Genomic DNA, 15551 nt, shown 5'->3' on the forward strand with positions numbered 1-15551 from the left:
GCTGTGTCCCACGTTACCCACCCTGCCGAAACCCTCGGGGCTGCCGGTGGACGGGAAGGGCACACCCCACAAGAAGTGCCGGCTCCCTGCCTTCCCCACGCAGGTCCTCATCCCCGTAAATTTCGGAGAAAGCACCATTTTCCCCATTCCCCCTTCCAGTGCACGATCGCAGGGCAATCCGTCGGCGCAAGGACCGGCGCGGGCAGAGCATCCGCCAGGGCCGCGGGCGGAGCCGGGGAGGACGCGGCGCTGCCCCCGGGACCGCCGCCCGCTCCCGCCCGTCCCTCCCGCACCGCCGGGGGCCGGGCCGGGCGGCAGGGGCGGTGCTGGCGGGCGGGACGGACCGACCCCGCCGAGCCGAGCCGAGCCCCGCCGGGCGGGACGCAGCCCGCACCATGTCGCCGCTCCGCGTCTGCATCGTCGGCTCAGGGAACTGGTAAGTGTCGCAGCGCGGGGGGGCCTCTCCCTTTGCCCTCCTCCTTTTTCCCCCCCCATTTCTTTCCTTTTTCTCCTCTTTCCTTCCTCGTCTTCTCCTCCCTCTCCCCGCCGCGGCCGGGGGCTTCGCAACAGGTGAGTGCGGGGAGCGGCGGGGCCAGGGGAGCGGAGCGTCTCCATGGTCCTGAAACCGCGACCCCGACCCCGTCCTGCCCCGGCTTGTGGGCTCCTGGGGCAGGGACCGTCGTCCCCCCGAGATGCACTAGCCCGTGAGAGCTGGGAAGACTGATGCTCCTGCATCACCCAGGTATGAGAGCCTCTTAAATCCTGGCGACAGATTCCAGAGAGGCCCGGAGCCGCAGCTCTGTCGCTGTGTGTGCCTGAGGCAGGGCCCAGGCAGTTCAGGTTGTAGCATTCGGCAGGGAGGAGAGCGATGATGCTGTTTGTGTTCCTCTGAAGGAACCGGGGCACAGGACTCGTTTAAAGCCACGATGTATGAGCACCTTTCACTTCCATTCTACTCAGCATGTCCTTTTGCATCTTGGTCCAGACACAGTCTTGTGTTCAGGTCTCCCATTTATTCTTATTCCCATTTTTATAAACATGTTTGCTACTGCTCAGTCCTTTCTAGCCTGAACAAAAGCACAGCTCTCCAGAGCTCCTTGGGTCTGAAAGACCCCACTGAAGTCAGCAAGCCCATCTCACAGGACTTTGCATTTACTTATTTTATATTTTCTGTAAGCTGAGCACAAACAAACAGATCAACATGTATGTGCATGCATTTGGGATTAGCGAACCCAGCCTCGAGGTAGTTCTGGAGATTGTTTTTGTACAAGGAGAGAAAGCTCCTTAAGATTTTAAAAATATCTGACAGTTAAGTGGAAGCAAATGTCAAAAAAATCAATAGGTGAGGGAGTGGTTGCTTGTGAGCTGCTAAGAACACAGCAGAGTTAAAACACAGCTCCTCACCTTCCTACCTTGCAAAAGCAATGCACTGCTTTCTGCAAAAGAAGTGCATGCTCTTGCTGGATCACAGGCTCTTTGGGCATAACAACTCTCAGACACAGCCTTTCACGTGGAATTGCACAGCTAAGTCTTCTGGAACTCATCGTCACACATCTGGCTTTCTCTGGCCCTGTAATTTGTTTCCACATCATTTCAGGAGAGTCATCCCTCTCCCTGCCGCTGTCTTTTCCCTCACCTGCAGGCAGCTTATAGTCCCTTCTAAGCCCCTCAACAGCCATGACTGCATGTTTGGGAGTCAAACTTAGCCTTTGGTCAGCTGACAGTCACCTTCATCATTCTCTTGCTGCACTGCCAAGCAGGGACCTCCTGCCTCTCCCAGGCTGTCCCCTTCCCATAAGACATTCTTTAAAGTCACTTAATTGTATTACTTCAGATATGTACTTGAGAAAATTCTCTGTTTTTCCACATGTACCTACAAACTTGGAAAGAGCTACCACAGAGATACCGAGACCGCAGCTCATTTAGTATTATCTACTTACTCATACTGCATGTTTGCCTGGGCCCATCTCTTGCTTCCCACTATGTGCATAGACTGTTAATTCCTCAGGGAGGAGATAAACATTGTGGTCTGATGTTTGAATCACATCTATTCATAGCCTCAGTGGCAGAACAGGTTGTTTTAGCACAACGTAGAAATACAATGTTTACCTTTGGCAAACATTTTTTTCCTTATGTTCCTCCCGAATATTTCGGTGGCAGTTCATATCTGTGCTCTTGAGGCTTTCCTGCAGCTCAGAATTGTGGTTGACACGTGACACAGCATGCTGCAAAAGCTCATGTCAGCTGCAGAAGTTCAGCAGGTCATGGGGACTTGCTAAGTCAACACTGCCAGGAGGCTCATGAGTGATATGGTTGAGTGAAGCAAGTGCTGCTCTGTATTTTGTGGTTGCCGGTCAGGTGCAGAAGGGTTTGTGGTTATGTTAATCATGGCTCAGTTATCTGCTTTTTAAAACAGAGGTTTAGTTCACTGCCTGGCCCTTCAGAGTCCAAAAGCTGTCCCAGGATTAGATTCATTGGGGCTGCAGAGTCCTCGACAAGGATCCAGCTTGAACTGGATTCTTGTCTTCAACATGGACAGATAGCCAGGCTTTTATGGAGGTGCATGGAAGGAAAACGGGAGCCAGTGTTCATAAATTGAACCAGAGAAGGTTCTGACTCAATATCTAAAGAGAGGAGAAAATAAACAACTATGAGAACAATAAAGCATTGGGGCAGGTTGCCCAGAGTGGAGGTGGTCCTTGGAGAGTTTTCAAGACTCAACTGAACAAAGCCCTGAGCAACCCATCTGAACTCAGTGATGTTCCCATGCCGGAGACCTCTCGTGATCCCTTCAAATCTGAGCAATACTATAATTCAAAAAATTTTGTGTGGTTTTCTAAGGAAGAGACTGTAAGACGACATAATCTTCAAGCATCTAAAGGAAAACAATATGACACCCTTCTAGAACAGAAATAGGCTTAAATTGCAGTAAGAAAGACTTACTGCAATTTGAGGAGGATCTTTCTAATGTGTAGGATAGCAAAGTCCTGGGATGGGCCAGTTGGGGAAGAGAAGAGACCTGCAGTCGCTAGGGTCTTTAAGACCTATTTGGAAAAACTATTAGGAATGGCTTAAGTATATTTGCCTGCCCTGTGCAGAGGGAAGGGACCAGCTGCTTCCTGGGCTCTGTTAAACTCTACTTTTCATCAGATCTGATATATGCTACAAATACTTCCATGTTCACAGACATAAATAATGGGTCTTATTTGAGTTATTCTATATCAAAGCTTTCTCATTATACTGATAGGAAATCTCCAGATAAAAGCTTTCTTTCTCTTAGCAATATGTAAATCACTTTCAACATGAATTAACTTAACTGGGGGGAAAAATCTGATTGGCAGTTTTCACTTACTTTTTAAAATTATCCAAGTGGAGTTCTCTGCCTTCTATTAATCTTCACTGAATTGAGTTTGGGAGAAAATAAAACAAAGAATGGCAAAGTCTTTATACATGAGTGTCTCTGGTTTTGTTTGCATAAGCAGCCCTCTTTTGCCAAGCCTGTGTGGTGTACAGAACACAGCCCTGACAGACAAAGCAATTCTTTTTCCCAAGGCTGATCAGTGGTAATGACAGCTCTGCTAGAAGATCAGATTTATCTACTAAGAGTTATGTGTCCCATTCAAGATTTCAGAAATTAGGGCTGGAGTCTATATCTTTAAACAGAAAATCATATGTTCTTGGTACATAGCTAGGAAAGTTATTTTTATGGATAAGCTTGAGGTCCAATTTCATCATCCAGGTTGTGCTGGACAACATGGACAATGAATTTAGATCTCAAGTTTATAAAAAAACAAACTCTTTTCTTATTAATACATATGTCTTGTGCACAGCCACAATTCATCCTCAGCTCAAGCTTTGATTGTGCTTTCTGTCGATAGCAAGGCAAGAGAACCAGAATATAAGTAATTTTATAAATAATATGAATGTATGTCTATAAATAATATGAATGTATGATATAACTGCATGACTTTCTTTCAAAACAGCAGAACTCTTACAGTAAAGGTTCACCCCTAAAACATTTCCCTAAACATTGTAAAGGATCAAAACCAATCAACCCTTACAAAACAAAACAAAACCTGAAAACAAAAAGAAAAACCCCAAACCAACCAAAAAACTGCCCTAACTAACTAATTAACTAACTAAAGCATTATGACAGCTCCGGATATAGCATATAGTTAACAGTGATCTCAGTAGGATTTCTTTATCATTAAAGATTAAGCCCTTGGGCTTTTACTACTTATTGAGCAATTCAACCTTGTGTAAACCTGTTCTACCAAAAATATGGGTGAGTCAAGGAGGGACAGTTACAATGAAGTTGCCCTTTGAATCATTGACAGCACAGACCTACCTGTACTTTGTCTTGGATATTCTCAAGAATTTTATGAGTTCCAGAAAACATACCACAGCTAAATCCTGCTCATGTTTCTCCTTGCAGGTGTGTTACAAGTGGGACAGAGGACAAGTGTTGCAACTGGAGCTTCTCTTTCAGTTGTGTTAGTAAAATAAGCAATATTTGAAAGATTGAAGTAGCTTTAAATGGAGAGAAGGAATAGAGGAGTAAAAATAATCACCCCTCTTCCACATATAATTTAAAGAGCATTAAGCAATAGTTCCAATATTTTCTGCAGGGTCTTTAATTCTCTCTTGCCAAGAAAATAAGTGAGTGTTTGCAAGGCTGCAGTGGTGATGGGGAAATAAAATTATTGTCTGACCTGAGATTAAAAAATGCTCAGTGTGACTCAAGTAAACTGGATGGTTAAAATATCCTCAGGCTGCAAGTATTACAGATCCTGTTACAGTGATAATTAGAACAATAAATAAAGAGAAACCACCAGGTTGAAGGATTGTTTGTTTTTTTTTTCTGAGGATTTAGCGCTTACGTAAAATCCTTATTGCAACACCTTGGTTATGGATAGGAAAGTGGGATGCATCTATTTTAGATGAAATGCACAAAGGCTGTCACAGTGAGATCACTCAGCATTGCTTTACCACCTGGATTATTTTACATTTGTTGGTCTTCAGGAAAAAAGGAATGATTTGAGGAGAAGGAGACATTTTAATCCCAGACACTGTATTTTTAGTACTGTTGTTAGTACATCACACTCCTGCTCTATAGCCTTTGATATGACTTCAGATCCCTTATTACAGTTATGTTTTCCCTGGTTCTACTTTCTGTGTTTTTAAACTTGAGGGGCTTTTGATGAAGGGGAGTAGATAAAGCTTTCTGAAAAATGTCACAAGCACCTGAACAGCTGTATAGCACAGGCCTTTTATGAGTTATGATGTTTAAAGTAACTTGCATTTCCAATTCACAATGAAACTATTTTTCACCTTTTAATTATTTTTTTTTTTTTTGAAGGGGATCAGCTATAGCCAGAATCATTGGCAAAAATGTCCAGAAGTCCAACAGATTTGATCCTACTGTCAAGATGTGGGTGTTTGAAGAGATCATCAATGGAAGAAAACTCACAGAAATCATCAACCAGGAACATGAAAATGTTAAATATCTGCCCGGATACAAGATACCTCACAATGTGGTAAGTTGAAAAAAAAATTAGAAATCACTGAATTTTTTATTTTTTTTTTTTTTTTTTAAATAAAGGAGGCATCATCTGAAAAAATTAAAAGTAGGAAGCAATCCACTGCTTCATTCCGGTTTGTCACCTAACTCATTCCAATATAACTCCCTGGAATATAATTCACTTCTGTGATTTCTCCTCGTCTCGTACGTCACGCGCGACTTCAAACACCCGTGTCTGTGCTGGTGACGCACCATCCTCTCTCTGGCAGACATCAGCACAACTCTAGAAATGGCAAGCAGAGATCTGTCTACACAGAGCTGAGATACTTCAAACCCACGGCATCTTCTGGAGAACAGGGAAAGCTACTGATCTCCTTTCTTCTGAAAAGGAAATCCACAGCACAGCTAAGGGCTGTGGCTTACAAGGAGATGAGTAACGAGCTATCGGCTCATGGGTGATTTCAGGATAGCTATAATTAATAACACTAAATTCCAACAAAAAATATAAGGTATTTAATTTTCATGGACATTTAATATACCAAGTTATGCATCTCTACTTAAATTATTCAGCTTACATAATTTACTGCTACTGAAGCAAGCGAGGTGAGGGGTTTTGGCTGTTCGAGATTTTGCCAAATGCTACTGCTTTGTGAGTTAAAGAAAGTAGTGCCACATTTCTGGAGCAGTTGCAGTTGTAAAGGGAAGTTAAAACCCTGCACGTGATGGGTCTCCTTGCTTGGGAGTGGTTATATTTAGCGCTTCATTTAGTGCTGCAATTGCATATTTGCACTCCCGGTGCTTGAACTTGGCACACAGTTCTCCTGGGTTACTGTGTTTTTACAACAGTTGTCACTATTGTTTTTACAGCCTTCTAGCAGATCATCAACAGGCTTGTCATCATCACTTGAGGTCGGCCTCACCCTGTTTAGAGCAAAGTCTGAGGCTTCACCAGCAGAAATGAGCTAGTTGCAGTAGAGCCTGGAGGGACCCTCACACCATTTCTGATTGAGAAAAAAAATACCCAAACAAACAAGCTCACTTTTTCCTGACATTGCTTTGCAGCATTTTGGAGAGACAGGAGCCCTTCCTGCACAGCACTGCCAGCCTCTGCTCCACTTCCACTTTGCTGTTTTCCCAGAGAAGAAGCCTGGCTGGCAGCAGTTCTGATTCTCCCGCTGGGAATCGTGCTTGCTTAAAGCTGTGTGCTCCAAGGCTGCATCCAAGTGTGATGTTTTCTCCAACTGTAAACTGCTTGTTCTAACAGGCTCAAATTCACCTGCCCTTGCCTCTGTGGCCTGGCTCGAATTGTTCTGAGTAATACCAGTATTTGGAGAAACATACAGCCAGCGAGTCATTAAGTACATTGTAACTTGGTAAAATTACTATATATTTAAAACAAAGTCACAGAACCCCCCAAATCTCTGCCTTTTGATATAGTTTATTATTTATATTAGTTTTAATAATATATATTATGATTGTATAGTTTAATATTGAACAGCCATTGATGTATGGAAACTAAAGACTGTGAGAAGAGGCTCTGTCTCACCACCCCATTTTGCTCCCCTGTGCTACCGCTTATTCCAGAACCATATGGAGTTCTTCAGTATATTCAGGAATCACCTCCAGGAGCTGAACTAGCAAAGGGGTTTCCCAGGACACCACAAATTTAGAAATTACATCATCTTCCCCAGATTATCCACACAGGGATGGGATAAATTATATAAAAAAAAAATTATAAAAAATCCAAACCTAAGATAGTTTGGCTGCTTTGGATATTTCAGAAGAGATCTGTTGCTACTCACATGGAGAGCTGGCAGCTATGCCACAGGGTCATGTGGTTAAAATTAAGGACATTTGCACTGCATCTGCCATGGCTTTGGCACGTTGGTATCTTGCAAGGACTGAGGATTCCTACCTGAGACTCATTTTGGTTGTCCCTCTTGTCCCAGGTGGCTGTACCGGACGTGGCTGAAGCAGCAAATGGGGCAGATATTCTAGTGTTTGTTCTGCCACATCAATTCATTGGACGAATCTGTGAGCAGATTGCAGGACAGATAAAACCCGGAACATTTGGGATTTCCCTGATCAAGGTAAGTTGTTGTCTCAACAATACCCAATCTGTAGAGTAAATAAACAGCTTCAGCTTAAGGGTAGGAGCTTTAGAGTTAAATCTTACCTAGCTCTGCCAGCACTTCTGCTGCTCTCATGGCTGTGGAGAGGGAAGGATGGGGCAACCCATCCAGGCAAAGAATAACTGTCTTTGCCAATCATCTTTAGCCTGGATTGGTTCCCATTTGGACCAGCATAGAGGTGAAAATGGACAGAGGGAGAGCTGCATAAAGCTGGTGCTGCTGCCAAAAAAAATACTCATCAGAATACAGCGTCAATTAACTCTTAACTGAGAGTGCTGAATTGAAGGGCCTCTTCCAAGTACATGCTAAAGCTGTTCTTGGCAGCATTTAAACAGCACAATAACGCTCATGATTTTGCAAAATTGAAGCAATTTCAGTCTGGCATGAACTAAGGAATCTCTTTTTAAGGTTAGAGGTACCAAATTATTGTAATCTTAAAAAAGAATTAATATTTTGAAGAAAATGTCAAACTAAAAGCCAGAGGCATGGCATAGGAATATAGTCTCAACACTTCTTTTCACTGCATTACAGGAAATATCCCATTTAAAGTTGTAATGAAAGAAATGTAATTCAAGTTTTCAGACTACAACACCAGCTCTTCCCCTTTTATATTTTCCCCTTATAGAAATTACATCACAAGCAGCAGTAAGCAGAGGAGAGGAAGATGGGAAAGAAAGGAAATTCCTGCAAATTTACTACCTTCTTTAACTTAAAAAAAGCCCCCAGATTAGTAAAAAAAAAAAAAAAAGACAGTTCAGTATACTTCTCAATACCAAAGAAACAATCAGGTTAATACTGAAGAAGCCACTGCTCATAGGCTTATTTTAGAGGTTTGATTCTGTACTACAGGAATTTAACAGAAAGGAAAAACACAGAACCAAAGAAAGCAAGCCTTGGGAAAGCAGCACTGGATGTGAGGCCTCTTGCAAGGTTACCTCGACTGTCACTCCTTCTCCCTGAACTTGCCTTGATTTTGCAGTTATGAAAGTACAAGCCCAGGGTATCTGTATTCATGGCTAACACTAGTGAATATAAGAGCCCATTTTTTTCCAATTAAAACGAGAACTGCAGGCAATACAATACCTTCTACTTTACCAGTGGTCTGCTGCTGTAATTTTCCCATTCTAATACCTTGGCTTTGACTATTGTCTTTTATTTAGGGGATTGATGACGGTCCTGATGGCCTGAAGCTCATCTCTGACCTCATTCGAGAGCACCTGAAAATAGAAATCAGTGTCCTTATGGGGGCCAACATAGCCAAGGAAGTGGCTGACGAGAAGTTCTGTGAAACCACCATTGGTAACTATTGCAAAGAGGAAATTTGAGCTGGTAGCTGGGGTTTAGTATCACCTGTGGCTGGGCAACAAGATAACATCTGGAGGAAGCAGGGGGATGTGACAGGTCCCAGGTGGTTCCAGAGTGGAGCAGTACCTGCTGAACTCCTTCAGGGAGGCAGGATTATTTCCGGAGAGTTCAGTGCTAGAAGGAACAGATTCAAATTGACAGTGGGTTTTTCAGTGCTAGAGCTAATTTAATCCATTAAAAAAATCACAGCTTAGTCCTGTTTCTGTAGGAGTTGGCAAGAGCCACGTTTTGTGTCTTAGAGCTCAACACTGAGTACATTGGCAGCTGATACACTACACAGTCTAGATAGAGAAATGTAATCAGAAGATCCTATGTGCTCACACTCCCAGAGGTGTATTTCTCCATCTTCACATTTCTTTCTTTGGAAAAAACTCCCAGTAACATTCTGTTCCTTCCTCCCATTCAGACTGCTTGCCAAGACACGGCCTCAGATCCTCCCAGACCTGGGTCTGACCTGATTTGGAAAGTTCATCCAGTAGTTTTTAAAACCCATTGCTTTTTAAAGTCAGTCAAAATTAAAGTTACATCCTTCTATAGTTGGGGAGGCAAAAGAAAAATAAATTGTGTTGCAATAGTGTTCCTTTGCCTTGCAAATGTTACAATAATAGCGAAAACTGTACCAGCTGGGTATTAGTTGCTGGCAGAGCAACTAGGCCCAAATAGGACCAGATATGATTAGGAGATCTGAGCTATATTAATTTTCCTGGAGGGAATTTAACTTCTGCTGGCCTGGTTTGAAGCCATGTTGTGATGATCACTGTGCAAAGAGCTTTGCCCCTTGCTTTTGTCCTCAGAGAAAGCCACGCAGCCCATAAACAGCCACCGCAAAGAGAATTGGTATTGTGAAGAATGAGAAGCAAAGCTAAAGTTTCTCATGAGATGGGGCAGAAACCGCCCAGTTACCACACCAGAGTGTGGTGCCCCAGGCCAGTAAAATCATTGCTGAGCTCTCCCTGAAGGAAACCAAGCTACCTCCTATAAAGCTTAAGTGTAACTCAAATCAGAAATCTTTGCCCAGCAGGCCATGGGCTCTCTGGATCAAGGCAAACCTCAATCCCTTTACCACTTGGGGCTCTCCTTGGGCAAGCACTGTAAAGACATGATATGTGACCTCCATAGAACTGGTAGGAAAAGGCTTCCAGCAGTGCACACGTTCAACTTCATCATCTGTGGATCCTTCTGTAATAATAAATAGGGCAATAATCATTTGTGTTCCATAATAGTACTTAGCAGCGACACGTTACATTTTCAAAGCAGAAATTATACCAGAAAGCACAGAGAGCGGTTTGTAAATAATATCTTTTGCAAGGTCTGTGGTTTTACAATGAATACTGCATTAGGGGCCATCTACTTTTAAGCTCTTTAAAATGTTATTAAGCGATGATGGTCAATGCTCTGGGGCTTGCCTACATTTAACACCAGCTTCCAGCAGTGGGAACTGCTCTGGTTTAGCAACACCCCGTTACTGAGATCACAAAACCTGAAGTGGTCCCTGGAACCTTATGTCAGGTTAAGCTTAACTGTGTGCACTCTGAAACATGTGAAAATGTTCTTTCATCCTTCCTCCCCACAGGCTGCAAAAACAAAACACAAGGGGAAATCTTTAAAGAGCTAATGCAGACTCCCAATTTCAGGATTACTGTGGTGCCTGACTCCGATACAGTGGAGCTTTGTGGAGCCTTAAAAGTGAGTGATTTCGAATCAGAATGTTCCACTAGGGCCAAATCCTACCCTCACCTGAGTCTTCTGTAAGCCAGGGGTTCTAATTTGACTCCTGTCACCATGTGACTGAATGAGCGCAGACAAGATACATAGTTCACGTGCCAGTTTTTCAACGTGGAAAACAGAAAATCAGAAATAATACCAAAACTACCAAGTTTCCAGTGAGGGGGCACTTCAGTGAGATTCTATATGTGCTGAAAGTGACTTCAGACTGTGATCCTTTCTGCTTTTTTATTTGGAAGTGGAAGGTGGGAAGGGAGAGGTGCAGAACAATGGTGAGGAGTTGTTAAAGGTGCTTAGGATCCTGAAAAGTATGTTTAGAGCTGTAGAAAAGGGCAATTCTACTGATCATTTTTGTAGGCAAGCCCAAAATTTGATCTACTGTAGCATCTGCACAGAACCCATGTCTGCTTAAATCAGAAACCCTCAGAGAAAACCTAGAAAGGTGTGGGATAGTTTAAATAGTTAAATAGAAGAAAGGTCAGTGAGTACTGACTTGGAACTAGCAGAAAAACAAAACATTAATTGCATACATGCTACATGATTGCAGTATGAGTGTATAAAACAAGCTGCTTTGATTTTCGGGAATAACAGCAGGTACTTCAGAACAATTTTCTAGAAGTCCAGTGACTTTTGTCCAACACTCACTACCTGACCCCTTTCTTCATAAGATAAACTTGTGGCCATTGGAACTTGAACCTTGTTCTGATGAAGACAGAGCTGTGGGATTTTCTTAGAGCTTAGTGCACACCTTGCCTGACTGTTTCCTTCCCTCTTCTTTGTAGAACATCGTGGCAGTGGGAGCTGGGTTCTGTGATGGACTGAGTTTCGGTGATAATACCAAGGCAGCAGTGATACGCTTGGGCCTCATGGAAATGGTGGCCTTTGCCAAGATGTTCTGCAAAGGACCAGTGTCAATAGCCACTTTTTTGGAAAGCTGTGGGGTTGCTGATCTGATCACTACCTGCTATGGGGGACGCAACAGAAAAGTAGCAGAAGCCTTTGCTCGCACAGGAAAGGTAAGGAGGATTTTGAAATGCTTTACACTAATGTATGAAGAAATCCTTACAAAGGCATCATTAGCTGTTTATCTTCGTGAACTGCTGGTATCACAGCAGTATCCCCTCTGATCAGTAATCAGTCTTCTCTCTTCTAGTCCATTGAGGAACTGGAAAACGAGATGCTGAATGGACAAAAGCTGCAAGGTCCTCAGACCTCAGCTGAAGTCTACAAGATTCTGAAACAGAAAAATATGCTGGATAAGTAAGTGCTTTGATTTAAAAAACCAACTGAATCAACAGCAAATTACAAGTGTTTCATAGCCTCCTTAGCAGTACTTGTGTTTAATTATCTTGTTCATTTCTGCAATGACTACTTTCTACAACTTGGGCCACTAGTAGAGCCTGGCCTGACTCCTCATTGCCATGGTCAGCTGAATAGGATGGAGGCTGAGCAGCATTAGAAGTCAAGTCACAGACATGGAGAGAGTTCAGAGGATACTGTTAGTGTCTAAGAAAAGACAGAGAAATGAGAGATCACATACTGGAAATGCAAGGAAAACAATCACAGAATATTCTGAGTTGGAAGGGACCCACAAGGATCGTCGAGTCCAACACTTCAGTGAACGGCCTATATATAGGAAACAAAAGAAATAATAATGTAAAGGAGCCTCCCAGACATCCCCATCCCCCAAACAAGATTGAAGGCCATACAGATATGATGTGTGGGTTCAGTCTGCGATCAAAGGGTTTCTTGCTCTCACTGTATCACCATTGCAGCTCGCAGCAGTCCTGCTCTCAGTGCGAACTTGGTTATCTCAGTACAAAATTTGGGAGCACACTCCTAATCAAAATTTTTACATACCTTAAAAGGTAACATGTGCTGATATCAATGCTTTAGTACCACAAATACTGCTGAGATAAAAAGTACCTCTAATTGTTTGGGATGATGTAAGATTATTTACAACTTGAAACCTTTGCCTCAGCTTACACAACAGAAAAACCTAAACTTCCCTCCATCCTATTCCCTCCCATCCATTAGCAGTACTGAGAGGTCAAACACAGCTAAATGAATACTTAAAAAAACCCCAACCCTATTGAAATTATAACAGATATAGAAGATTCAAGTAGCTTTATCTTTCAAAAATGAGAAAAGAGAAGCTCATTTTGACAGAATGTGAACTTTAAATCACAACTTGATCCAATATTATCCTATAATTGCACTTAGTTACATACTCAGCTCCAAGTCATTAAGTGGACTCATTTTTTACCACATAATGACTAATTCAGCTTATAAAAGGAAAAGAATCCTTTAAGACATGAAAAGAAAATCATTAGACATTTTCTTTCTTTGTAGTCCTTTAGATACCAATAATGACTGCAAATAATATATCCATTTTGCACACAGCAGGAAAAAGAGAACATGCAATACAAGATTGTTTTTAAATAAAAACTATTGGATAGGAATTTTGTCTCCAAGACAGCTTTTCTCTGCTATCACTCCCAAGATTTGCCCCTAGCTTCTCTTCATTGCCCTATGTAGTCTTCCAGTAAAGGCACCTCCAAGTTAAAAGTATACTGTAAAGAGAAACAAAATTTTTCCACTTTCAATATAACAACAAATTTTTTTTCCATTAAAATGGAATGGAAATGTATATATAAACTTTAACAACTTTTTAATTGCTATGTGCTTCTTTTAGGTTTCCATTATTTACAACCATCTACAAGATCTGCTACGAGGGTCAAGCGATCCAGGATTTCATCATGTGCCTGCAGAACCACCCAGAGCACATGTAGAGATCCCCTCTCCTCACCTGGCTGCATTCTCACCTTCCCAAGACTTCTGTCCACTACCCAGCATTCAGGGAAACAGGTTGTGTGACAACACTTGCTGTAAAGGTAGCAAAGAATGTATTTCATTATCCTTGTTCTGGGGGTAAAAAAATCTGCCTTTAATTTCAACATTATACCCAAGGAATAGGAAATGAATGTAAAATTTAACAGTATGAATTAGTAATGTGGGCATTTCCCTAGAATTCCTTTCTTGTTGACTGAAAACAGTTCCCCTTCTAATTTCCATAACAAGATCTCAATATAGCTCATGAGAACCTCAACATTTTGCTTACTAATGCTACTTACAGAACAGCACAAAATACAGAAAAATTGAAGAACTCATTCAAACAGACAAATTATAGTTTAAAAAAAAAAAAAAGCTCCGACAGCAATAACATGCAATCACATGGGCAAATGTTGGGATTCCATAATTCCCCTCGAACACAAATAACATTTTTTATTTTGTGACATTTAGGCCCTCCTTGGTTTCATTTCCCAGTATAAGCCTCTCTGGAAAAATCATATTGTTACTGTGCTCAGACACGCACAAGTGTTCAGCAGATGTATAAATAAAATGGTTTAAGTGTGGGGGGAAAGGAGAAATAAGGGGTTTTGGATGGGGGTACTGTTTCAAATTTGGAACCCTAGGAATCATCAGTAGTAGTCTGACCTTCATTATAAACTTACTGTATTCCTTTAAGATACAGAAAAAAAATTTGAAATAACCGAACACCTTTCTGTTCGCATCGGATTTCCTCAGCAAGTCTTTGTCATGAATTGGTACCAGCTGAGAGGGGAGAAGTGGAGGTTGGCAGGGAGGATGGATGCACAGCTCAGCTTGCACCTTGTGCACTGCTGTTATTTTGAGGGTGCAACAAGTAACAGTGAAAAACCGTTTGTGATACTTGACTTTCATACAAGTATGAAAACGACCGCTATAGACGCACAGAAATACATTTGAAACGGGGCTGCAATTTTAACTCCACTGGGAAACTCCACTGGTCTGACTCCAGTGCAGCAACCCATGCCTTTCCAGACTGCAGACTAATGCCCTGATCCTGATTAAGTAACGCATCTTACACTCCACAAGAGAGATCTCCATCTACTTCTGAATTTTAAACACAACCTGGTGCATATGCCAGGGGGTTTTTTTATTGTGCTACTAACGGCGTAAACTTTAGAACCACTGAAATTTTTAAACCTTATAGTTGTACTTAGGTAACTTTACATACCTGGTGTTTTTCAGAGTTAAAATCATCTACAAAATGAACAGCGGTGCATTTTATAAGCTTTAATACCCTTTTGAAAGATTCCTATTTTGAGAGAAGGCAAACAAAAAGGAAGAGTAACCTACTTTTGCTGTGCTTTATCTGATTTTTGAAAATAGCAGAGAGGAAGGCAAGTGGGTTTTTTTTAAGCTATGTATTCACGGGTAGATTGTTTAGAGGAAAGAAAAAAAGATTATAAAATCATTTCAACTCATTATAGAGGAATATTATCAGAGTAATATATATACGAATGTATTGTAATTACAAATATATCGTAAAAATCTCCGTCTCACAGCTAGCAAAGCTAGCTCAAGTACCAAACAACGGCTGCAGCATCCCTGATCCCTGCTGGACAGCAGCAAAGGCAGCTCAGCTTCTCCCGCTCGGACTCCAGTCACAGCCAACGGCTCGAGACTCAGAGGGCAACACCAACATTCCTTCCACTGAAATGGGAATCATGTGGCCAAATCCTTTTCACAAAGCAGGGAATTTATGATCTTCAATTTCAAGTGGAAAAGTAACATATATTGCACAGTTTTAAAGTATCAAATAGATGAGGATGGGATAGAGAATTCAGGAACCTCCTTACTTCATTGTCAGGCTGAATTTCTGATAAGTCATGTATGAGCTAATAATAACATAGAACATTTTACATTCAAAGTGTATCAAATAACAGTTTAATAAAGTGATCAATATGAAGACTTGATGTAAT

General features: G+C 41.9%; 1 protein-coding gene across 1 annotated transcript; it reads left to right on the plus strand.

The window, feature by feature from the left end:
* The first annotated feature begins 266 nt into the window (after positions 1-266).
* Positions 267-15538, plus strand: LOC135417389 (glycerol-3-phosphate dehydrogenase [NAD(+)], cytoplasmic-like). Its single transcript, XM_064661473.1, has 8 exons — positions 267-436; positions 5360-5537; positions 7471-7611; positions 8814-8952; positions 10592-10704; positions 11526-11759; positions 11897-12003; positions 13439-15538. Exons 1-8 carry the CDS (start codon positions 396-398, stop codon positions 13533-13535), a joined length of 1050 nt encoding a protein of 349 aa, XP_064517543.1. The 5' UTR covers positions 267-395; the 3' UTR covers positions 13536-15538.
* Positions 15539-15551: the final 13 nt, after the last annotated feature.

The sequence above is a fragment of the Pseudopipra pipra genome, chromosome 7, assembly GCF_036250125.1.
Source record: "Pseudopipra pipra isolate bDixPip1 chromosome 7, bDixPip1.hap1, whole genome shotgun sequence".
Lineage (NCBI taxonomy): Eukaryota > Metazoa > Chordata > Aves > Passeriformes > Pipridae > Pseudopipra > Pseudopipra pipra.